The sequence below is a fragment of the Hyperolius riggenbachi genome, chromosome 2 (assembly GCF_040937935.1).
Source record: "Hyperolius riggenbachi isolate aHypRig1 chromosome 2, aHypRig1.pri, whole genome shotgun sequence".
Taxonomy (NCBI): Eukaryota; Metazoa; Chordata; class Amphibia; order Anura; family Hyperoliidae; genus Hyperolius; species Hyperolius riggenbachi.
In genome coordinates, this window is record NC_090647.1 from 510,101,350 (window position 1) to 510,127,392 (window position 26,043).

Genomic DNA, 26,043 nt, shown 5'->3' on the forward strand with positions numbered 1-26,043 from the left:
TGTATCAGCCAGTAAACAGACGTAAAATACTCCCCGCAAACATCGCAGGACAGATTTACTTACAGAGGGTAATGCAACATGGCGGCGGTTCAAAGGCCCGCTTGGAGGGATATCGACAGGAGAAAAGCATTCTCCACGGCCTCAGATGTCAGGACATCAGTTGTCTTCTGTGTTTTATTACGCTTTTCAACACTTAATTTTTCATGTCTTAACATATGGCGAGTTCTGAGCCAAGGGAGTTATGGAACTGGGAACAAAGGCTGTTGATTTTAGCAGAGGTTGAACGGAGTAACAGGCTGACGTACTGTATACGCTACGCATGCCATCAACATTTTTTGGACTCCGTGACATCAACATTGGAGTCTAGCTTGAGCCAAGTTTTCTGTTTTTGCTTTTTTTTGCTGAAGATAGTCCGCCCTTTTCAAATGCTAAATATCATTTGGCCTTTTTAGAGGAGCAGTTAATAAAGTCACAATTGGGCACAATTGTTATTTATCAAAATATTGATAGCCGTTACACTATTTAGCAGGCGGCTGCAATTAAATTGTTATTTATCGTATTGTTAGCTACACTATTTAGCAGGCTGAGATTTTCTTGCCGATCGATTATTTCCAACATGTTCGATTTGCTTTCCGATCGATTTCCGAGCTGTTTCTAAGCAATTTCCTATTAAAGGGATTGGAAAATGCTCGGAAATCGATTGGAAAGCAAATCGAACATGTTGGAAATAATCGATCTGACAGTAAATCGGCCAGAAAATCTCATAGTGTGTACCCAGCATTAGGGTTAGGCACCACTTAGGGTTAGGCACCACCAGGGAGGTCTTAGGTTTAGACACCACCAGAGGGAACTTAGGGTTAGGCATCACGAGAGGGATCTTAGGTTTCGGCACCACCAGGGGGTCTTAGTGTTAGGTACTACCAGGGTGGTCTTAGGGTTAGGCACCACTAGGGGATCTTAGGTTTCGGCACCACCAGGGGGGTCTTAGTGTTAGGTACTACTAGGGTGGTCTTAGGGTTAGGTACTACCAGGGTGGTCTTAGGGTTAGGTACTACCAGGGTGGTCTTAAGGTTAGGCACCACTAGGGGATCTTAGGTTTCGGCACCACCAGGGGGGTCTTAGTGTTAGGTACTACTAGGGTGGTCTTAGGGTTAGGTACTACCAGGGTGGTCTTAGGGTTAGGTACTACCAGGGTGGTCTTAGGGTTAGGTACTACCAGGGTGGTCTTAAGGTTAGGCACCACTAGGGGATCTTAGGTTTAGGCACCACCAGGGGGGTCTTACGGTTAGGCACCAACAGGGGGTCTTATACCAATATTATTTGTCTGCTTCCATGAAAGCATGAAGTGGCCAGACTGCAGATTTATTCTGTAAGCCGTAACAAAATAAATGTTTTTCTTTAAAGGTTATTATACTGTTGCTCTTTTAGAGCAGAGAGGAAGTTCTGAGTTAAGGTCCGCTTTAAGTAAGCAACTGTGGTTTACCATGATGCATCACTCCAGAACATGGAAATCATCTTTTCAGAACTGCTGGTGTATAGTGAGCCTATAGTTCATCTGATAAACAAATGATCTTTTGTTTTACAGATTCTTTTGGAAATCCAGTGTCCGGGGATCAGGTGAGCCTCGCCCAGCAGATATCGGACGTGGTGAAGCAGCCGGCATTTATCGCAGGGATAGGCGCCGCCTGCTGGATTATTTTGATGGTGTTCAGCATCTGGTTGTACCGTCACCGCAAGAAACGCAGTGGGCTGAACAGCACCTATGCAGGCATTCGAAAAGGTAATCACATCCATACTACATTGTTTAACACTTATGGTTCATGTATGTGATAAGAATATACTGCACCCAATGAAGTACACAATAGATAAGGACTGTTGGCAGAGGATGTAATGCTTCATCTCATAGCTCAATAAAAGTCACCAAATAAATCACCGCAAGAGTCCAATTTCATCTCACCTCCACCATTACCAGTAACCCCTAGACTGTTGCTATAGGTGTTTTTTGTTTCCGCCCCCATATGCAGCATAGATCAAAAGGTGGTGTAGTGCAAAACTTCTTCCACCACAGATGTTCATAGGTGTTTTTGTTTCCCTATATCCCGGTGCCATGGACGTCTTGAGACGTTTTAGTAAAGTGCCAGCTTGCCTCTTTGCTGTAGAGCACAGGTGTCGAACTCGAGGCCTGGAGGGCCAGATCCATGCCAGTGTTTAGGATGGACCTCACCTTTCCTGATTCACACCCATCAATTAATTTGAGCTGTGTCAAAAATGTGTGAGGACCTCGGCCCTCGTAGGACCGGTTTGACATCCCTGCTGTAGAGTGAGGAGGCAGAGACCCTCTGGGTGCCTGCCACAGCAGCAGTATTTGGAACGCCCTCATCCCCCTGCAGACTGGAAAAGGGAGGTGGCGGGGGGAGGGGGGGGGGGGGGGCATGTGAGTGATCCATTGGAAAGTATACATTTTCCAGTATCACAGTATAAATCATGTGGCTGAATGTAGGGTGGAGATAAGTGTGGAGCATGGATATAGCTTGCACATTTGTTTCTGTATCTGCACACTTCACTCATCTCATTCATAGTCCATTGCATGTGCAAAAGTTGGGCAAGAGCTTGGGCTTGATGCACAAAAGAGTGATAACTGAGTTATCACGCCTAAAAGCTTTGCACGTGCAAACTTGCGTGCAAGCCATTTTGCACGCGTGTTGCACGTGCAAAGTTTTAGCACTCGCGTGTTAACGCATTACGCCATACGCGCCATAAGTCCACTATGCACGTGAAAACTACGCTTCTTCGCGTGCTAACCTATCAGAGTGTATGGTTTGCACACAATGTAATGTGCGCAAAACTTTACGCGCCTAAACTTATGACTTCACACGATGTCATTAGTTTACGCGCGTAAAGTTTTACGCACATGATATCACGTGCAAAGCAGCTTTGCTAAGTGTTAGCACTCTTTTGTGAATCAAGCCCCTCATGTGCATTGCTGTAATGGCAGACCTGTACTTCTTCCCGGTAAGTGTAATTTTAAAGAGAACCTGTAGCAAAAAAAAAGTTCCCCTGGGGGTACTCACCTTGGGAGCGGGAAGCCTCAGGGTCCCAATGAGGCTTCCTCCACCTCTGTAGCTGCAGGCAGTCCAGCGCTGGCTCCTCCGAAGTGTCCCGGAATCCTCCCCGACAAGCCTGACAAGCGCTGATTTATTTACCTTTCCTGGCTCCAGCGGGGGCGCTGTTGCGGCTCTCAGCACGGAGATAGACGAAAATAGCCGATCTCCGTCAGGTCCGCTCTACTGCGCAGGCGACTTGCGCCTGTGCAGTAGAGTGGCCCGACAGCGATTGGCTATTTCCGCCTATCTCCGAGGTGGAGAGCCGATACTGAGTCTGCTCTGGAGCCGGGAAGGTAAATATTTACACCCCCGGGAGCTTTATCGCCACCGCTGTGGGACCGAGGAGGACGGGGAAAGCCTCAATAGGATCCAGAGGCTCCCCCACCAGAGGTGAGTACCCCCCAGGGGTGGATTTTTTTAGTTAAAGGTTTTCTTTAAGACTCCACTTTCCAAACAGGAAGCCACAAAATGCAGGAATCTTGCATCTGTATAGAAGGGTGTACAGCTGCAGGCAAACAGAGCTATAAAACAGAGCAGTTAAAATGTAAGAAAACAGTGAAAGGTAATATTGCAATTGTAAATTAACAGGTCGCATTGCTATCATGTCATGTTCTGATGTTCCACCTTAAAAATGATACTATTTAAAAATACGGCTGTCCTTCAGTGCGTAGTTGCTCACCAGCAGCTAGACAATTTATAATATGTACATTTTAGTATGTGGGTTATCACGTTCATCCCATTGTAACCACTCAAGTAATAACTACATTATTACCTTCCTGTACCATACATGCTGTGGACTGTGACGTTCATAGCCAGGTATTTCCTATATTCCAGATGAAAAGGGGCAGGAGTGAAGGCACAATGCACCCGGCGTGCTGTGTGATTCCTTTCTGACCCTTTTTTATCTATTTTTTTGCCCTTATGTACCTGACAATATTTACATCGATAGGTCAAAAGGAAAAGGAACGCAATGATTGAACCTTTTCATGTTCATTCCACCACCACCCCCAGCCCTGCAACGTCCTTGTGACTTTAAATTAATGTTCCCATCTCTCTCTGCTTCGTGAATAGCTCTTCGCATCTATTTTATGACTTGCTTGTTATTATGGCATTGTGGTGGGGTTTTTCTCCCTTTTTTGGATGTCGTTAAATTGCATTGCGGGAGCGAAGAGCTCCGGCTAAGAGGAAGCCAGATGGAATTCCTGAGATAGGTTCTGTTGTGCTACAAATGAAGGCCACTCTATGAACCGGGTAAACACGGCCCGGGCATTGTTTCTCGCGCTGGAAGATGAGTCAGAAAACAAGACTGAATTGCTCGGAAAGAAAAGAGCTCTAATAAAGAGGAATAATAGAGATTTTGTGCCATGATTATTAGCGGCACAAAAGGCGGCAACAATGGCTGAAAGCGTCCATGTAAATAGGGACAAGGATACAACAGAGGGGGCCATTCCATTTACAAATACCCAATACGGAAGTCATTTTGCTGCGCTATTTAGTCTTCCCATAAGCCTCTGCTCACAATTGGCTGTATTGACAAAGGGAAGATGCTACATGTGTGTAGGCTTCATTCATGGAGATTTAGTTGAGATGGGGAAAAAAATTCTTACCATAATTACAAAATTTGAAAGAAGATAGCAGTTTTTGAAAAGAAAAAAATGTTTTTTTTCACTGGGCACCACTGTAAGGCCTCTATCATATGGGCATCAGACCATCAGCTGCTCTCTTACACCATCCAGCCATCAGGGTTGGTTTAAAGGACCACTATCGCAAAAAAGGTAGGCAGTTAAAATCTGGCAGAACCGACAGGTTTTGGGCCGGTCCATCTCCTCATGAGGTATTCTCAGGGTTTTCTTTGTTTTCAACAGCATTTTCTGAATGTCAGTTTAACTGCCAAAATAGTCAGATAGCAGCCGGCCTCCCTACTCACTTGCACACTATTTTGTCAGTTAGACTTTCCAACTGCTGTTCAGGAAATGCTGTTGAAAACAAAGAAAACCCAGAGATTCCCCCATGAGGAGATGGACTGGCCCAAAACTTGTCGGTCCTGTCAGGTTTTTCACTGCCTACTTTTTTCGCAATAATGCTCCATTAAAGAGGAACTCCGACCAAGAATTGAACTTTATCCCAATCAGTAGCTGATACCCCCTTTTACATGAGAAATATATTCCTTTTCACAAACAGACCATCAGGGGGCGCTGTATGGCTGATATTGTGGTGAAACCCCTCTCACAAGAAACTCTGAGTACGTACTCCTTGCTGCATTGTGGGAAATAGCTGATTGCAGCTGCTTCCAACTGCCAAAAAAGCATGCAGCAGCTACATCACCTGCCAACAGTAAAAATGTCAATGTGATAAATGTCAGAATGTAAATCAGGGAGAGGAAAGATTTACAATGGGCAAACACTGACTAAATCATTCATACATAATTATTGTAAAAATGAAGCACTTTTTTTATTACATTATTTTCACTGGAGTTCCTCTTTAAGCTGCACAGGGGCCTTGGGGCAACGATAACCTGGGGCCTCCCCACCACCAAAGTAAGCCCCTGAGTGCCCTGATCTGGCTGCTACATGTCCACCCCGATCACGGCAGTTGTGATCTGGAGTTTTTTAGTATCTCGATGACCATCTCCATTGGCCTTATTACTTATCCAGACTTCACCCTCCAACTTAAACATCTTTATGGTGCTTAACACCTAACATTTCACTCTGATGTAACCTAAGGCTATATGTACAAAATGTTACCATTAATTCCACCACCAAGGTGTGAACAATTGCTACAGATTGTGCTAATTGTAGTATGCATATGTGCCTTGATTCCTTATGATGATCATCACCCCCCCCCCCCCCCCCCCCCCCACAACATTGAGCTCTTTGTGATGTGTCTCCCTAACCTTAACCAAACATTAACTCCTTATTAACCCTAACCTAATAACTATAGCATGTAAAGCGAAACCTATTCCTGCTGCATCCCTTTATCAGTAACCCTCCTGACCTTGACACTTATCCCTGACCATTAACCCATTCACCAATACTCGCCATCATCCTTTGTTTTAAGCGTTCTTTCTTTGCCATCTGTTCATAAATAAAACAACATTCCTATAGCACCCTATACCAATAAGATTTGGAATATGCATCCATACTTATCAGGACGGTGCAGTGAACTGAACAGCCAGCTGTGCTTGTAATTTGAGAGGCTCTTCCACTGTTTTCAACAACCAATTTGCTTCCCATTTAAAACCTACGTTTTTGAGTCTTTTCTTCTTGAACCTATTTTTTTTTTTTACTATTACCATTGTTTTGAGATGATTGCAAAATCCATCCATTATACTTCATAGTGCACAGGCTGGCAAGTGTGTGGTTATCCCTTTATATTATCATTGTGCTATTGGGGGAGCAAGAGGGATTTCTACTGGGCCAATTGAAGCCTGTGTTTGTATACTATAGTTGGTGTTTATTAGTAGTATGCTGATAAGTAAAAAGAGAAGACACTGCACCTTATTCAGTTCACTTTTTTCTCCTAGGGCAGTGATGGCTAACCTTGGTACCCCAGCTGTGGTGGAACTACAAGTCCCATGAGGCATTGCAATACTCTGACAGCTCTAAGCATAACTCGGGGAGGCAGAGGCATGATGGGATTTGTAGTTTGTCACAGCTGGAGTGCCAAGGTTAGCCATCACTGTCCTAGGGGATATTTTCACACTTTATCAAATGCCGTTTACGCCCCAGCAAGCAAGAAGGTACTCATAATAATGTCGGCAGTACTTTTTCGTGCACACATACTATAGAAAAAGTGCACAAGAGGAGCTACTGAGCATGCCCAGAGCTCAGGCCCTCTCGTGTACTGTTCTTGGGGAAGTGCCGTGACCCTGGAAGTACTTTTGGGGTCGCAGCCATCTTGGATTTCTTCTTCTTCTGCTCCCGGTGGATGAAAGGAGCGTCGGAGAATGGCGTGAAGTGGGGCAGTGGTATCCGGAAGACGAGCTGCGTCGGGTAGAATTTTTTTTTTCCTTTTTTAAACGCTGCCTCGGGTTTGCTTTAAGTGAAAAAGTGAATTGAATAAGGGCCACTGTGTGGACCGAGGCTTCCATATGACAAATGCAGCCATTGTGTCCCAAAGAACAGGTACAGCTGTACAGCCATAATGTACTCCCTCCCCCCAGTAAATGTATTGTAGCCATGCTTCCCCCACCCCAACGCAGGCCGGCAGAGAGAAATGGATGGGATACAGGTGAGGACTGAAGGGAACCGGATGACTCTCCACACTTCCCTGCTGGCCCTTGCATTGGGATGGGGTAAAGAAGAGGGCCCCTGCTGTACCTTCCCCCCTCAATCACCTCTGATCTGAAGGCCGCTTCAGGCTTTGGCCAATTACTCCCTCTTGTTCTATGGAAGCATTGGCCCCGGTGAGAAGAAATAAGACTCTTAACAGCCGATTTCACCCCTCCAGTGTCCACCTGTCTGAAACGTACAGCATGAGAGACAGCGGCCTATTACCGGCCTAAGTGTTCATTCCTCCCTCTTGTCTATTCAAGTGATTTAATAATCCAGCATCTGGCCTGGAACAGGCTCGCGCTTTTGCTGTTTCAGCCGCTATTGATTAGAGAGAGATTTATAATGCCTGCCATCAACACCCTTTAAGTAATGTGTTGGCTCCATTATTCATATCAGAAATAGAGACTGAACTAACAATTAATTGCCGATGATTCCCATGTCTTCAGCACTGCAGTCACCGCGCACCGTGTGTCCGCCGCGAGGCTGCCTGCCGCTGCCCGATCGATCGTATGTTGCTTGATATGTACTAATTTGATATGTGCACTTTCTCTCTTCAGCTTAATAACCAGATTTTTATTGTTGTTTTTTTTTGTTTGTTTGTTTTTTTTTATTTGATTTCCAGTCCCGTCTTTTACCTTCACACCGACAGGTATATGAATATTTGCACTTCTTTCTTGTCTGTTGCATGGCATGTGCTTCACAGTGATAGTCTTGCTCTCTCTCACGTAGTGTCTTTTGGGACTTGCTGCTCTGTGAATGTAACCTCACGCCATATCTTACAGTATTCATTTAGTTATTTTTATTTTCATCAATGTTGTCTCTTAAAGGACAACTGAAGTGAGAAGAATATAGAGGTTGCCATATTTATTACCTTTGAACCCATTAGCAGCTTCAATAGAGTTATTTTACTTGAGATAAGTGCACTGCTTTTGACATCAGTCGGCAGAGCTCGTTGTGCTGTAAATTCTTGGAATGATTTGATCTCTCTCTATTAGCAGAAAGTATAGAAACTGAAAGCAGAAGTCCTCTGTTATGGTCTCACACTGCTCCCTAGTGACAAGTGGCCATAACTACACATTACAGCAGTACTCATTAGAAGCAGGGAAATGTACCAAATAAGAAATGGAAAAAGTGCTAAAATAAATTGGCCTGGAGCACTTGCAAGCCTCTAAATAAGTTGGCTGCCTGACAATAATGTCAGAAACACCTATTCTGCTGCATGCTTGTTCAGGGGCTATGGCTAAAAATATTAAAGGCAGTGGGTCAGCAGGATAGCCAGGCAACTGGTATTATTGAATAGGACATAAAAAAATATGGTAGCCTCCATGTACATCTTGCTTCAGGTTCCCTTTAAAGCTGTTTCCAAGACTTCCGCAATAAGTTTTTCACACTTATGTCATTGTTACTGTTTTCTTACTGACTGTCAGATTTTACAGATGAGCCCTGTAAACTGAATGATACAAATGGTTGCCGTGAACATTTTTTGATTGTTTCAAGAGGCAGCTTTACTAAAAAAATAAAAAAAGTATATTAGCATTTGAATATGTAAAGCATTGGAGAAATTTAAATGTTTACGTACTAAAAGCCCCTAGTCCAAGCAGACAGCAAAACGTCTAATATAAAACGTACATCTTTTGTTTTCAGAATTATTTGATGTCTTTTTTTTCGGTTTACATTCTAAATTGTAATTTTTGATGAAGGTTTCTTCAATATCTCACCTGTTACCTGGTCCACATCTCTAGCCATTGCCGGCTGCTGAATTTATTGCAATGGGGTCAGCCTTGCCGTTCCTACAGTGCAAAGCATGATGGGAGCAGAGTACGTAGAGAGTGGTGGCAAGTGGTTCCTTATGAGGTAGAGCTCAGCTATTCCATCCAACATTCAGTACTGTGACTGAGATTATGCAGCAACCTAAAAATATTGTTCTATTCCCAGCCTGAAGCAGATGCAGGGCTGCCTGTTAGCTCCACACCCCCACCACCACTACTACCCCCACCACCATCTTACTCTAGGAAAGTCTAAGCTTATGGTCTTCTAATGATTGCATGGCTTGTATAGTGTAGGGTTGCAGCACAGTACCAAGCATGCAGCTAGTGGAGTTAGAGTGGATCAGGACTCATGTACTCATGTTGGCTCAGTGTTTAAATAAGATTATGGGCAGAGCATCAGCCTTAAGGTGGCCGCACACCATATAATTTTATTTCAATTCAAGAATTACAATCATTTTTTCTGATTGATTATAACATTTAAAAAATATGACCAATGGTACCACACACGTGTGTTCAATTTTTCCCCAATTATAAAAAAAAAGATTGAAAACTCTGAAAAAATTGCCTAGGTCTATACATGAATACATTGACAATCTACCCCTACACCAGAAAAATCCACCACTCGACTTATATTGAAGAAAATCGAATAAAAAAAAAAGCTTTCGAACTTTTCAGGACTACCGATCCTTTTCATCGAATTGCTGTAAAATCGGATCATTTTATTGTATTGTGTGGTGCTACCCTTCTGGCCAAATAAATGACTCATACACAGTACAATAAAAACATTCAATTTTACCATTTATTTGACCAAAAGGATCGAATCGAATGAAAGTTTAAAATCATATTTTTTTCGTTGAAGAAAAAAGAATCGATTATCCAGTTTTTTCAATAAAAATCCGATCAGACATGTTGGAAAAATCTTTATATTTGATCTGACGGAATAATCAAACATAATTATCTAATAAAAAAAATATATGAAAAAATGGTACCATGTATGGCACCATTAGTAACGTGCAATAAAATTGACTCCATAATATCTCCCTCCGTGCTGGTTTTTCGTAGGGAATACATTAAAATGATCTCATTACTTTGTTTTATCCTATTGCAGATAGAAGCCCATTCTTCTGCAGATGTTATTTTGAGATATAGAAATATATATATATGTATAGCCATGTTTATCCACTATCAAAAAATTCCCTTTCAAATCTTGCCATGAAATTCCTATTACCATTGAAGGGAAAAAAAACTGATTACCCTGCACTTTGCAAATGTCCGCACCTGTAAACATGTTTTATTTGTTATTGAAAATGAAAAAAAAAAAAGAAATGTAATTTCAGTGGGGTATTGAGAGGGGAATATGACATTTTTCTGCTAAGGCTGCATTTTGTTGGTGGCAGCGGCGGCTCCGGTGGTGGCGTTGGCGGCTCTTCACATCGCCGCCAATACCTCGCTGACAGATTTAACACCGCCTCTTAAGTTTTAATCCTGTTATTGTAATCACTGTGAGCAGTTATCTCAGCTTTGCAGGCTGCTCGCTTGGAATTCTTCTAAAGGGCCCAATTTGACGTGTTTCAGACACAGGCCTGCCTGGCTGGGGAAAGGCCTAGCTGTAGAATCCATCAGCATTTTCTCTGCAGCTAATCCCTTTTTAACTCTTGCATGTAACGGAATGCCTAAATAAAATGATTTTTTTTTTACTAACGCATTTGTCAGAAAGCCAAGGCATGCATATAGAGCCTTCTGTAGCAAATTGTCTGAAAATAGAACCAACTTCATTGTCAGGGGTGCTGCTAGTGCCAGGCAAACAAAGCGGCTGCTTGGGGCCTCACTCACAGCAGGGGCCTCCTATGCTACCATCACTCACACACAGATCTCGAATCTGGCACAATATGAAAAGAGGGGAGAGCGGCACAGTGCCTGTGGAATACACTTCAGATGCAGAAGCCAGGTCATTGCTCACTTCCTAAATGTTAAGTATCGCACAGTTACTGAGGCTGCTCTCTTCTCTTAGGTTTGACCCCTGATGTCCAATACTCTATACATAGGCGGGGGGTGGGGGGAACCTTTGGCTGCCTATACTGTGGGTGGGACACCTTGGCTATCTGTACTGGGAGTGGCTAACTAAATAGAGGGTGGCTACCCATACTGTGGGGCAAACCTTGGCTACCTATACTGGGGGTGGCCACCTATATTGGCTACCTACATGTGGCGGGGGAAGAGGTGGACACCATGGCTACCTATACTTAGGGAGAGTGCAAGGGGAGATGGAGGGGCCACAAAATATGTGCTGCTTGGGGCCACAAAAACCTTAGCAGCACCCCTGTTCATTGTTATCAGCGGCTAAAGGCCACCGTATACTGTAAAGTTGCACACTAACAGTACAATTTTCCCAGAGCAATTGTTCAAGCCATCAGATAAATGCAAACAGAGATAAAATGCCGTAATAAATTGATTATTTCAACATCAACAAACCAACCTTTACTTCCTAACCATCACAACAGACTATAAAAAAACATTTTTCCAAGAGACTAGATTGTCATCGAACGGTCACCTTTAGAATCGCTCACAGACGGTTTTGGACATCACCCAATGTGATCGCAGCTATCTGATTGCATGGGGGATTCTTCGCAGAATATTATACCGTTAGTGGGCACCTTGAGGCTGGAAGCACGCTAGGCAGTGCAGAAAACCATACCTTTTCTGTACCGTGCGTTTTTATCTTTGGGTGCGTTTTTGGATGCGTTTGCATATCACCTTTGCATTTTAACTACTTAGCAACTTCTGCCACGCTTTTATATGTCCCTGTTTATAAACACATGTAAACACTTGGTTCTGTTTTCTATTTTTAGAAAACGGAGTTAGTATAGCACCATCTTATGGCCAAAAAGTAAAACTACTTCCAAATACACCATTATACGCTTACCATAGAAAAATTAAATACGTTTTCCTTACTTTTTTAACTCCTTCACCCCTAACCCAAAATAAAATATTATCGCCATATATTGTACTAGGGACACAATTTAAACATTCTTATATTCGTGACAAATGGGTAAATAAAATATGTCTGTTTTATTTACAATAGCACATTTTATTTATAAACTACAATGGCTGAAAGCTGAGAAATGGTGATTTATTTTTTTTTCATTTTTTTCTTCTTCTTACTTGTCAAATGCATATCAAATAATATAATACTTAGCATAAAGTACTGCCCAAAGAAAGCCTGGTTTGATCCGCAAAAAATAAAAAAAATATTGATTATATCAGTGGGATAATTAGCGATAAAGTTATTACCAAATGAATGGGAAGAGGTTTTTACATCTTAATCCATCTCTGGTATGGAGCTTAAGGCCCGGTTCACATTATCGTTTTTTTTGCGGATTGGAACCGGAATGTATACTGTACAAACAGAACGGGTGTGAAAGCATCCAATATTAACCTATGTATCCATTCACATGCGTCCGTTGGTATGGATACATTCCGGTCGCCGGATCTAAAAATTGCTGCAGGCCCTAATTTTCCAGACCGTTCTGCTCAGCAGAAAAAAAATGCTGCAGCATTGGGGCAATGGAAAACGGAATGTTTCTTCACACTAGTGAAGAAACGGACCGTTCCACGGGGATGGGGGCATGGACCAACGTGAACCTGATCGACGGGAGGGTGAAGCAGCCGGGCTGGTGGGTGAGGGAGGGTTTATACATACCTAATCTTCTGTAGCAGCCGGCGGTAGAGGCTTCAGTCTTCTTCCGCGTCAGGTGACTAGTCACATGATGCGCTGTGTGGTCAGAGCGGAAGAAGAGGAAGCCTCTACTGCCGGCTGCTACAGAACATTAGGTATGTATTTGTTGGCAAAATTGAGTGAAAACTGATCCGATCAATTATTGATCAGATTCTTTTTCATTTTTAATGTGAACCGGGCCGCGGACAGAGCCACCCAGATCCGGTGAAGCGGAGACGGGATCCGCTCACCGGATCCTTTTGGCTCGAAACGCTAATGTGAACCGGGCTTTAGTCTCTACTCGCTGACACTCACTTCCTGACACCAGTTTGTAGCTGCAGAGGATTGCACTCCCGGTAACTAGCGGTAGCTTATTAGAGAGATTTCTAGCTGCTGCTCCTCTGCAAACTCCTGTTTCCCTGGCCTAAGGCAGCATAGAAAGAATGAAAATAGAGTAGAATAAGCTGAACAGAAGAACACACATACATTTCATTATTCCAGGAAAAGAAATCATTACTGCCCAGAACAACCTGTCAAAGCTTTCAACGTTAAACCTGCAGTGGAAAATGACATTGTTTAAAGGGATACTGTAGGGGGGTCGGGGGAAAATGAGCTGAACTTACCCGGGGCTTCTAATGGTCCCCCGCAGACATCCTGTGTTGGCGCAGCCACTCACCGATGCTCCGGCCCCGCCTCCAGTTCACTTCTGGAATTTCTGACTTTAAAGTCAGAAAACCACTGCGCCTGCACGCCCGTGTCCTCGCTCCCGCTGATGTCACCAGGAGTGTACTGCGCAGATACAGACCATACTGGGCCTGCGCTGTGCGCTCTTGATGACATCAGCGGGAGTGAGGACACGGCAACGCAGGTGCAGTGGTTTTCAGACTTTAAAGTCTGAAATTCCAGAAGTGAACCGGAGGCGGGGCCGGAGCATCGGTGAGTGGCTGCGCCAACACAGGATGTCTGCGGGGGACCGTTAGAAGCCCCGGGTAAGTTCAACTCATTTTCCCCTGACCCCCCCTACAGTATCCCTTTAAGTACCGTACTTTGATTGCCATGTAGCTTTTCTATAGGAGAGGTTTCCTTTCAGGCATTTCACTATAAGAGGGACATAATAGATAATGATAAATTGCATCATTCTGGGATAAACTGGCTCCCTCACATGAACACCCTTTTTGTATTGTTTAAGATGTTAGTATACTTATTGTACATTACATTTTACTTAAAGTGGTCCTGAACTATTGCACAGGACACAGGAAACACATAGAGAAATCCACCCTGTATGTATTTAGAGAGATTAACCTGTCTTATCCCCCCTTATCTGTGACTAATCACACAAGTAATTTGATCTCTTAGCTGTGTCAATTTAATTTGTAAACACAGGATGTTAACCCTATGTTTGCTTCCATAAAAGCAGCAAGTAGACACACTGCAGATTTATTGCAGGATTTGTATCAGCTGTAACAAATAAATGTTTTTCTTTAAAGGTTATTATGCTGTTGCTTGTCTTTCAGAGCAAAGAGGAAGTTCTGAGTTCAGGTTTGCTTTAAATTGGGTACCTGGTCCATCTGGTTTCCAAATATTATTGATTCTAGATTACTTTTACAATACTGGCATATCACCTCTAGTACATACAGTTTACATGGTTACGCTGTTCCTATCATGATAGTAAACTAGCCACAGCGGGCCCTGATATTCTGCAGTCCTCTGTCCCTGCTTTCTTGTTTAATTGCACTGCTGCTTATCATTGCTGTGCAGGCCCAGTGAGCACTTCAGTGAATCCTGAGTTTGGGATGATGGATCAATAAGTTACTTTTTACTAGTAATAAGACATCTTACTTTACTTTACTAGCAGTCTCTGGCCCCTTAAAGAGAATCTGTATTGTTAAAATCGCACAAAAGTAAACATACCAGTGCGTTAGGGGACATCTCCTATTCCCCTCTGTCACAATTTTGCCGCTCCTCGCCACATTAAAAGTGGTTAAAAACAGTTTTAAAAAGTTTGTTTATAAACAAACAAAATGGCCACCAAAACAGGAAGTAGGTTGATGTACAGTATGTCTGACACATAGAAAATACATCCATACACAAGCATCATTTGTGTGTTTCTTTCCCCCTGCAGTTCTCATGCACTGAAGTTTCAGGCTGCTCTTTTCTTCCTGCAAACAGCTTTGCCCTTGTCTGTAATTCTTCAGTATGTGAAAGCCCAGACAGCTCAGAGGACGATTTATCCAGCTTGTAAAAGATAAGAGAGAAGAGAGAAGCTGCCCTAATCTAAATAATACACAGGCAGTGTGCATAGAGGGGCCTGGAAGGGGGAGTTCATAGCAGAACCACAACACTGAAGAACTTGGCAGCCTTCCAGACACAGGCTGACAAGTCTGACAGGGGAAAGATACATTGATTTATTACAGAGACTGTGATAGTCGAAAGTGCTGCAGTAAGCCAGAACACATTAGTATAGCTTTTGGAACTTGTAGGATGATAAAAAACAGGATGCAATTTTTGTTACTGAGTCTCTTTAAGGACCAGAGACTGCTAGTACCAAAAAACATGGCTTTCCGACAAATTGCCGCATGAACCCCGACAAAATGCCACTCACCCATCGCCGCAAGCCCCTCGCTCTGCCGTCGCTATGACGGCAGACCTCTGTGAGCCAGTCAGGAGCTGCTTTCATTGGCTCCTGTCATCAGTGTGAGCCACTGCGATTGGTTCACAATGATCACAGGGTCAGGAGCCAATGAAAGTGTCTCCCAGAGCTCTGCAGCGGCAGAGCGAAGGGCCTGCGGCGCGAGAGAGAGAGATCGGCGAGTACGGTGGATCCGCGTGACATGGTAATGGAGATCTACTCTACGCCCTGTCAGGAATAAGCAGCCACAAACAGGCTGTAAATTTACATTACTGCGCTCTGGAAGGATTACTGTTTACAATGTCGCTCACCATATATACAGTCTCTAGAATTAAAACATTAATACTGAAATGCATTATTAATGATAGCTCAACTTTAAAGCACACCTAAAATAATTAGCTGCCTGTTGGTGCCACTGTTAGCTGCCACTATCGTTCACCTGAACCCAGCGGCGTAGCTAACAGTTATGGGACCCCATAGCAAAATGTTCAGGGGGCCCTCAGAACTAGGCACTCTTCAGGAATGCCACCTGCCCACCTTCTGGATATGAGTTAAATGGCTAAATCACATTCCTGTGCAATGTACACTGTGTATAGTCCTGGGGCTACGAGACACAGTCAGAGAAAGGAGAAACAAAAGGCGAGTTAATAGTGAACACATCAAGTACAACCTAGGCCCCCTCTGCTTTAGGGCCCCATAGCACTTGCTATGGCTGCAATGGCTATTGCTACACCCTTGCCTGAACCAGAGTCCCTTATCCCCATCATTGCTATGACCAGCCACTGGCACTGCCTACTGTGAGGTAGTATGAGTTGCGCAATTAGTGCAATCTATGTAAGCTAGTTGATGCTATGGGGGTACCACATGTTCTGCTACTTACTTATTGCGCAATGTTTGCTAACTTACTGTTGGTAGTACTGGTAAAATTGCTATGTGTTTTCCACACACGTAGTATTACTTATCTTAATCCCTGGAGCAAACTATATTCCGGCGTATAAGACAACTGGGCGTATAAGACGACCCCCCAACTTTTCCAGTTAAAATATAGAGATTGGGATATAATCGCTGTATAAGACTACCCCTCTTCCAATGCACACCAAAAAAAAAAATCCTCATACATTGGTGCTATGTATGAACAGATACTGGTGCTGTACTGTATGTGGTACCCAGTATATAACAGTATATAGACGATTGACTGGTTGGATTGGCCAACTCTCCTTCTCCCTAAGCGGATTGGTCAGCTCTCCTTGCCTACCTGTTTATAAGAGCAGTATGGAAGAATAGATTGCGCTGTGCCCATAAAACACGCCTCTCTCACCCTTCTGGCCCACCCTTGTATCCTATGTACCTCCTTCTCTGCGTCTCAGATCTCGCACATGTGCGCCTGCGCCGCTTCACTACAGTCCTCAGCAGCGAGATCTGAGAGGCGGTAACTGGATCACCCCGCCTCAATGACACCCGGCATATAACACGACCCCTGACTTATCAGATTATTTTCAAGGGTTACAAAGTAGTCTTATGCAGGGGATACACGGGTCGACCGGCGGCTCGATTAGCCGCCGGATCGACCCCAGCCACTTCCCCGCTCGTCCGCACGGATCGATTACCGCTCGCCCCCGCTGGCGCTTCCTTATCAGCGCTCGATTCCCTGCCATTGTCCGCAGGCGGGAATCGAGCGAGCGGGGGTCGAGCGGCTTGATCGGGCCAGCTGAATATTATCAGCTGGCCGGATCAGCTGGTCGATACACGGTACAGAAATGTACCGTTTATCCCCAGCATAATACTGTACGTGAGAATATACAGTATATATATATATATATATATATATATATATATATATATATATATCCATTTATTTATTTATTTTTGTTTTAGGTTTTTTTTTGTTTAAGAAAAGTAAACATTAACATTTCCTGTCTGGCATAGTTTTTTTTTTTATTTTTTTAACCACTTCACTCATTCCCTGCAAGGAAAAAACAACAAGCATTTCTCTAATTTTTAATGGCTTGTTAGAGGCATTTGAAGAGTAATCTCCATTCCAAAATACCTTCCATTATTTAGCGGTAATTACAGTTTTACAATTGTTGCTTTTTGATGTAGCCAGCCAGGAGAAGTGGCGAGTGGTGGGCTTGGAGGCGGTGGAAACATGCTATTCTGTGTACACTGAGATCTGGGGAGGGTATAATTATAGGGCTGCTTGTACATTTTTCCCTCATTAGAAAGGGTCCTGCAGATGTAGAAAAACATGAGAATTATAAATTATACCTACATTGTTCAAATGAAGGGTGACAAATATCGCAGTGGGAGAAGTTTGTGAGACAAATACTCCCAGAACAAAATATGACATTACACGGTGGTTTGTGGGAGGGGTTGCAAGAGCCAGTCATGAGTTCTGGAGACCACAAGTTGGTGTCCCCCCATATTAAGATGAACAAATAGAACAGTATAGTACAAATGGCAGCCAATCAGAATTCATGTTGTACTACAGTACATTGGCTTTTTTTAAAGTGGAGCTGAACTCTTGCTCAGGACAGAAAGAAAGCAGAGAGAAATGCACCATGTATGTGTTTAGAGAGTTTAACCTGTCTAATTCCCCCTCCTCTGTAACTAAGCACAAGTTGTAATTTGATCTCTTTGCTGTGTCAGTTGGCTGAGTCAGCAGAGCAGCTAATTTGTAAACACAGGATGTTAACCCGATTTCTGCTTCCGTGAAAGCAGGAAGTAGACACACTGCAGATTTATTGCAGGATTTGTATCATCTGTAATAAAGAAATGGTTTTCTTTAAAGCTTATTATGCTGTTGCTTATCTTTTAGAGCAGAGAGTAAGTTCTGAGTTCAGGTCCACTTTAAAATGTTGCTCTTGTTTCTAGTCAGCACGGTGGTGTAGTGGTTAGCACTCTTGCCTTGCAGCGCTGGGTCCTTGGTTTGAATCCCAGCCAGGGCACTTCCTGCATGGAGTTTGTATGATCTATCTGTGTCTGGTGGATTTCCTCCAGGCACTCCGGTTTCCTAAAACGTACAGATAATTTATTAGCTTCCCCCTAAAATTGGCCCTAGACTATGATAGATATATAGATGAGCTCCTTTGAGGGACAGTTAGTGATATGACTATATATACTTTATAAAGTGCTGTGGAAGATGTCGGCACTATGTAAATACTAAATAATAATTAAATAGTCACTGAGGCTTGTTCAGAGTCTCATTATTTTATCATAAACACACTCAGGCCTCTTGCGGTTGGCCGCAATGCATGCTTGTCGTGCAGTTTTGCTTCCTGCCTGTTGGCTATAAGCGCCTTTCGGTTGCAATTTTAAAGCAACCTAATGGCAGCATTTGTGACCCTGGTTATTGCTGGGTAAAAACATGTGCCATGTTGTATCTGAGCATGACCATAATGAGATTTGACTCAATAGCGGGGGCATCTCTCCACTTCCTGTGCCGAGCTCTTACGCGCACCTGCCTGATGCATGGGATCAGCTGACAGGTGGTGAATTCACCTCCTTCAGCCTCTCATGTAAAACAGGCCTTATCTTCATAAAGTTCACATTAACCCGGAGAAAAAAAAATGCATGAACCCCTTTCCCCATCCCTGGACCTCTTCATATTCAACGGGATCCTCTAGTCCCATATTAAAACCAGGAAGCTCCCCCTAGTACTGGCGCGTGAATTGCACAGGTGCAAGTTCCAAATCACATGAGCACAGCAAAAGCAAGCTCTGGTCCATGCACACCTCCTTTCACTGCGCAGGTGCAGTTTGAATCTTGCACCTGCCCAGTTCAGAATCACTGTGCACTTGTCAGAGGAACTTCCGGGAGGCTGCAGAGATACGAGAACCGAGCCCAGGGGGACCCCAATGCGGAGCAGTGCTTTTCAGCGCTGCTGGATTTGGGCGCAGCTGGCACCTCCATAGGCTACAATAGGAATCATTCCTATTGCAGCGCTCAGTGAGTAACGTCGGCTCCGTCAGAAGACGGAGCCGAGGTTGCTTAAAAACATAGTAATTCGGCCTCCAGCAATCGCTGTAAGCCGAATTATTTCATTTCCCCAGTATCCATGGCGGCCTGGAGGGGGAATAGTAATTAAAACGGCCCAGACTTGTGCAGAAGCAGGATCAGCTACATACCGCTGTATCCTGCGCCCAAGTCTACTGGCGCCGATTTCAAATGTACTCACCCCAATGACATCGGGTAGCACCATGACACTATGCAAGAGGTAATCTATCCCACCATGACCACAGAAATGGATTAAAGTGTACCAGAAACCTGGAAAAGTAATGATTTGATACTTACCCGTGGCTTCCTCCCACCCCATAAACACATCTGAGTCCCTCGCTGTCCTTCCGCGGTCTTCCATTCAGCTGTGATCAACCCCGGTAACGGGCTCAGTCGGGTCCAGTCTGGGTCTTCTGCGCATGCGCGAACCTCCCGTGCATGTGCAGATTTGGTGGGGGTTAGAGTCCTCCAGGCCCCTAGACTCTCTCCAGGCCCTAGGAACTGCCTAGATTTGCCTTGTGGATGATACAGCTCTGCATGGGCTTCAATAAAAAGGCTTTTGCCCAATTCAGGAATACTTAAACTACACAAAAAAATTGTGTTTTAGGGTTAGTATTAATGTTAGCTTTTACGTTTTATAAACACTGGAGTGGCCTCTAATGTGGGATGCCACCTGTGAAAAACTGAATAGAGCTTATTTATAAATAGTGCAAATTGCACTCAAGGGCATAGTAGCCTTTAGCAACCAATCAGATTTTAGCATTCCTTGTTATAGAGCAGAGGTGTCAAACTCAAATACAAAGTGGACCGAAATTGAACACTGGGATCAATGCGAGGGCCAACCTCAATGTCTAGTGGCCACCTTCATCCCCTATAAAGTGTCCTTGTATCTAATGGCCCCCCTCCCTCTACATACAGTTACCTGGTGTCCAATGCCCCCACCCCCTTCATCATACAGTTCCCTGGTGTCAAGTCGCCCTCCTCCCTCCCCCTAAACAGTTCCTCGGTGTCTAGTGCTTACCCTCTCCCTCCACCATATTTCTTCCCAAGTGATTTTGGGCTTCACTTCCAGAATAGCTTCCCTGCTGGTCTAGAGTGGGCCAAACGTAATGCAAAGTAGGGAAACCACTTGAGGGCCAAATTTGATTGCTCTTTGGACCAGAGTTTGACATGCATGGTGTAGAGCAACGGGATCAATTAAAGATGTCTTCCAAAAGCTCATTAAAAGTTTTGAGCTTTTAAACTTTCCTCTAAACCTTATTAACAGACTAGACATCCTGAATTCTACACAATTCCAAATTCCAAGTTAATAAGTACTTTCCTACATACACAGTGAAATAAAAATAGAAACCTATAATGAGAAAGCTTCATGACACGAATGTCACATTTTTAGAGCTTTCTTTGTTCTTGTTTTTAGAAAAAAAAAAGGCTTTTTTTCCCCTCTTCTCTTTTGTATTTGTCACACTGCTCTCCAGAAAAACAAGCGATCTGTTATGCTAAAAATGACACTAGCGAATCCCAGCGATCAATCTCGCATCAAAACAGGTTGTCATGGTCTCCGCATCCCTCCTCCGTCTTGTAGATTTATCTCCCCTGTTATCAGGGGCTTGGCAAAGAATAGCCTCTGAGAGGAAATTACACGCCGTCTACGATCGCTAAATTGTAAATTAGCATTTGTTGATTGACCGAGCTCAACGACTAATATAGATCGCTGCTATCCATCTTGTATTTATTTATTTTTTTGTTTTGTTTTATAGGACATCTGAAGTGAGAAGGATTTGGAGGCTGCCATGTTTATTTCCTTTTAAGTTCTTGAGCCCCAGAGGTTTATACCCCCCTAGTGACCAGGCCAATTTTTACAATTCAGCACTTCCTAACTTTAACGGTTTCAATGCTCAGTCATACAACTTCTCACAAATAAGACTTTCTTTTGGTGGTATTTGAAAAAAGAGTGACATTTTTGTAAAAAAATGTAAGATTTTTTTATCCCCCCAAATTGGCCACACGCTAAGATACATACAGTACACAATATATACATGGACATAGGACTATGGAAGGGATTAGATTGTAATCCCCTCTGAGGGACAGTTAGTGACAAGACAATATATAATGTACAGTGCTATGTAAGATGTCAGCGCTATATAAATACTTTCATTACCAATTAAAAAAATAAACGGCCTGCTAGCGCCGATCGTTGGCTGGCAGGCTGATGGCTGGAATGTGCTGCGCAGATGGGAGCTTGCGCTCAACGCAAGCGCGAGATGACGCATATTTGCGTTGTGGAGGAACAACAGAGCCGCTGTCCCGCCACCTTTCTGCGTTAAGTGCTCAAGTTAAAAGAATACTTGTTGCCTGGCTGCCCTGCTGATCTGTTTGGCATCAGTAGGGTCTGAATCACACCCCTGAAACAAGCATTCAGCTAATCCAGTCAAACATCTGATCTGCATGCTTGTTTAGGGTCTATGGCTGAAAGTATTAGAGGCAGAGGACCAACAGGACAGCCAGGCAATGGGTATTGTTTAAAAGGAGATACAGACAGACCTTTGCTTTCAAACAACTCAAAATTACAACATCTGAAAGATACAAACAAAGTAGTCTCCATGTACCAAATACACAATGCTGTTTTTATTACTACATACAGTATTTTAGTTAAATGTTACAATATTGTGTAAACTGTAATTAGTGATTTAAACACTTCAAAAGCATATTGAAAACAGCCAAAAAACATAGGTTATACTATATGCCCAAATCCCGAGCCGTCCGAATGTAAATCATTTACCCAAGTTTCTCTATGTTTAACACAGGACACTAGGCCCTTTTCCACTAGCAGTCGCTAGCGTTCGCGCTAAACGCTAGCGATTGCTGAATCGCAATTCCGCCGTTTTCCCGACGCTTGCGGCCGCGATTTTGCTATGCTATGCACTGCATAGCAAAATCGCGGCAAAAGTCGCTCCGCGGCGCGATCGCGATCAAGTAAAAAACGAATCGCGGTAGTGGAAATGACCTACCGCGATTCCTATGTTAAAAAGCAAACCGTAGCGATTGTAAAATCGCTAGCGGTTTGCGGTTTTGCGATTCAGCTAGCGCAAACGCGCTAGTGGAAAAGGGCCCTTAAAGCCAGTGGGTACCGCTATAAAAATAAAAAAGTCAGATACTCACCTAAGGAGAGGGAAGGCTCGGTCCTAATGAGCCTTCCCTCTCCTCTCTAGGTGCCCTCGGTGCTGTGCTGGCTCCCCCGTTCGCGTTCGCCGCCGCAGGGACTTTGGAGGTCTTCGGGAGCACTCGGGCTTCCAAAGACGGGCCGCTCCATACTACGTACGCGCGAGTGCGTCATAGAGGGCGCTCGCGCATGCGTACTATGGAGCGGCCCGTCTTCGGAAGCCCGAGTGCTCCCGAAGACCTCCAAAGTCCCTGCGGCGGCGAACACGAACGGGGGAGCCAGCACAGCACCGAGGGCACCGGGAGAGGAGAGGGAAGGCTCATTAGGACCGAGCCTTCCCTCTCCTTAGGTGAGTATCTGACTTTTTTTTTTTTTTTGAAACGGTAAACATTCACTTTAACAAACAAATTCGACTTACAAACAATCTCCCAGAATGGAACCTGTTTGTAAGTTGGGGACTATGGCAGCCTCCATATCCCTCTCTCTTCAGGTGTGTTAAAAAAAAAAAAGTAATAATAATACAAGATGGATAGCAGCGACCTGTATTAGACATGGAGCTAAATATGTCAGCCTCTATATCCCTCTCACTTAAGGTGTCCTTTAAAGTGGACCTGAACTCTTGCACAGGACAGAAGGAAAACAGAGAAATGCACACTATACACTTGGAGAGTTAAGCCTGTCTAATTCCCCCTCATCTGTGGCTGAGCACTAGTTGTAATTTGATCTCTCCCCATGTCAGCTGCCTGCCACGGCAGAGAGCTAATTGGTTCACCACAGATGTTAACAATATGTCTGCTTCCATGAAAGCAGGAAGTAGACAAACTGCAGATGTATTGCAGGATTTGTATCAACTGTTAAGGTTATTATGCTGTTGTGTATCTTTTAGAGCAGAGAGGAAGTTTTGAGTTCAGGTCCGCTTTAAAAAAATAGCTGTATTTATGTCTTATTGTTATTTTTATGTCATTTTTTCACTTTTTGTTTTTTTTTTCTTTTCTCTTTCAGTGGCCTATCAGAGAGGCGGGGAAGCCGTGAGCAGCGCAGGAAGGTGAGAGATACGATATATATTTTGCTGCGAATACATACACATCATTGTCGTGCTCTTTTTTATATAGAGAACAATGTGCTGCAGGCTGCAGTTTTCATGGAGAAGCTTAAATCTTCCTTTTTATGTGTTCTTTGAACCTGCTGGTGTCTAGCTCATTTTTTATTTATTACTATTTTTTCCCAGTGTTTAGGCCGCATAATTAAGTGATGCAAACAGCACGTTGCTGATTTTATCTGTCGGCAAACACGTGTTTATGTAACCAACTAAATATGTGCTCATTGTTACTTGGATGGACCTGTTTTCTGAAATCTGCTGTGTCAACCACAAGAGGGCGACCTTTTATTACAAAAGAAAGAGTCCTAGTATTAGATGGTGTTACAGAATACCCCGATAGCTCCTGTTACTTATAGCTGAATTATTGCAAACACCTTCTGTTTTGAAGTACAACTGAAGTGAGAATGAGAGGAGGAATTGACAACGCACAGATATATGGGAATCCAGCATGGATATACCTCTGTGCTTACCTTAGGTAACTTTGCCTTGGGGTCAGGTGTCCTTAAAGGGGTTCTGTTAGGGGTTTCTGAGGAGAAAAACAGACCCTTACCTTGGGCTTCTATCAGCCCTGTGCAGCGGTAATGTCCCACGCCGTCCTCTTCCCATCTGCTGTTCTCCGCCGCCGGCCCCGGTCTAAGCGGCATGGGATCGAACTGCGGCTGCGCTGCAGTCGCCGCGCACCCGCTCGCTTCCGCCTGCGTCATCGGAAGCTTACTGCGCGAGCGCAGTACAAGGCTCCGTTGTACTGCGCCTGCGCAGTAAGCCTCAGATGACGCGAGCGGAGGCACGGCAACGCGCATTATTCGTCTGTGTGACAGACGAATAATAGCCCGGTGCCGGCTGCGGGGAACGGCAGATGGGAGCAGGACGGCGTGGGACATTACCACTGCAGGTGGCTGATAGAAGCCCCAGGTAAGTGGCAGTTTTTCTCCTCAGGAAGCCCCACAGAACCCCTTTAACCACTTCATGCCATGCGCTGAACGGTATAAATACGCACAAGCTTGCGCGCTCCCGTGGTGCGGTTGCACATGCACTCCATCGGAATGGATGCTCTATTTGCTCAAGAAGGATGTTTATAAATGTCGATTTTAAGTGGTTAACTCTTTCAGGACCTGATGGTTCTGGCCTCTTAAAGTGAAACTTGATTGAAAACAAAGTGATGACATAAACAATTGTATCTATCCTCCTACGACTTTAAAATACCCCACAGTTTTATTTTTTGTTTATAAAAACAAAAAACAACAACAGATTAATTGTTTTGTCTCTGCTGTATCTCAGGGCCCTTTCACACCAGAGGGATTTTTCGGCGTTTTAACGCCACGGCTGAAGTTGGCGTTTTGCTAGGTAAAAGAAAGTCCATAGACTTTCATTTTACCTTTCACATCTAACTCGGCGTTTTGAAGCGTTGCGTTTCAACGCTCCCAGGAGCTTTTTCAGGGCTGTTAACAGCCAAAGTTGGCTGTTGGCGTTTCAATGAAAGTCAATGGAAAACGCCAACTTCAGCGTTTTCAAAGCCTTTTCAAAGCGTTTTACAGCTATCTTGTTCACTTATTTTTATAAAAGAAAAAAAAGACGTTTTCATATGGGCTGTAAAACTCTTTGAAAAGGCTTTGAAAACGCTTTGAAAACGCTATGTATTGGCGTTTAGCAAAAGGCTGACTTTCAGCCTTTTCTACTGCAGCCTCTAGTGTGAAAGAGTCCTTAGAGTGCTCAAATATATGAACTATTGACCTTTTTATCTATCCTCTCCTGGGAGAGAACTGGGCTTCCTTATCAGTAGTCAGACTGGGTCAGACTGGAGAAAAACTCAGTTGCATAGCTAAATTTTAAATCTTTCAGGCCTGGAACCCCCTTTTTCTTTCTTTTTTGAGTGTTTAGAGAGCGCTTTCATTCGCTAGTGATTTCCCTAAACGCTCTGCCAATGTAAATGGAAGGGACAGATTTCACTAGAGCGATTGTGATTAAGGAAATCAGAATCGTAGGACATGCAGAATTTTGCGAGCGTTTCCATTCTATTGAATTGTATAGGAGCACAGAAATTGCTCCCAAAATTGCTTGCAAAACACTATCACAAATCGCTAGCGATAGCGTTTTGCGCTTTCTAGATGTTCTAGGCCTCAGGCAGCGAAAGAAGAAAAGCATCACAGTATATTTATTTGTGTGCTATGCACTGTACATACACAAGTCTATCCCTTCCTGTTACATGTCACTTAAAGGACCTCTGTCGCGAAAATCTTTAAATTTAAAATACATGTAAACATATACAATTAAGAAGTACGTTTCTTCCAGAGTAAAATGAG

The 26,043-nt window shown here is 43.8% G+C and overlaps 1 protein-coding gene across 9 annotated transcripts in view; it reads left to right on the forward strand.

Annotated features, from left to right (window-relative positions):
- ROBO1 (roundabout guidance receptor 1) overlaps positions 1-26,043 on the forward strand; it is a 1,398,228-nt gene that overhangs the window by 1,314,152 nt on the left and 58,033 nt on the right. For 7 of the 9 annotated variants that reach the window (XM_068270495.1, XM_068270496.1, XM_068270499.1 and 4 more), the window contains 3 exons: positions 1,586-1,780; positions 8,001-8,027; positions 23,647-23,689. In XM_068270495.1, the coding sequence (XP_068126596.1) occupies positions 1,586-1,780; positions 8,001-8,027; positions 23,647-23,689 (265 nt within the window). The remainder of the gene's footprint in view (positions 1-1,585; positions 1,781-8,000; positions 8,028-23,646; positions 23,690-26,043) is intronic. The other 2 variants (XM_068270500.1, XM_068270497.1) reach the window with 1 other exon arrangement.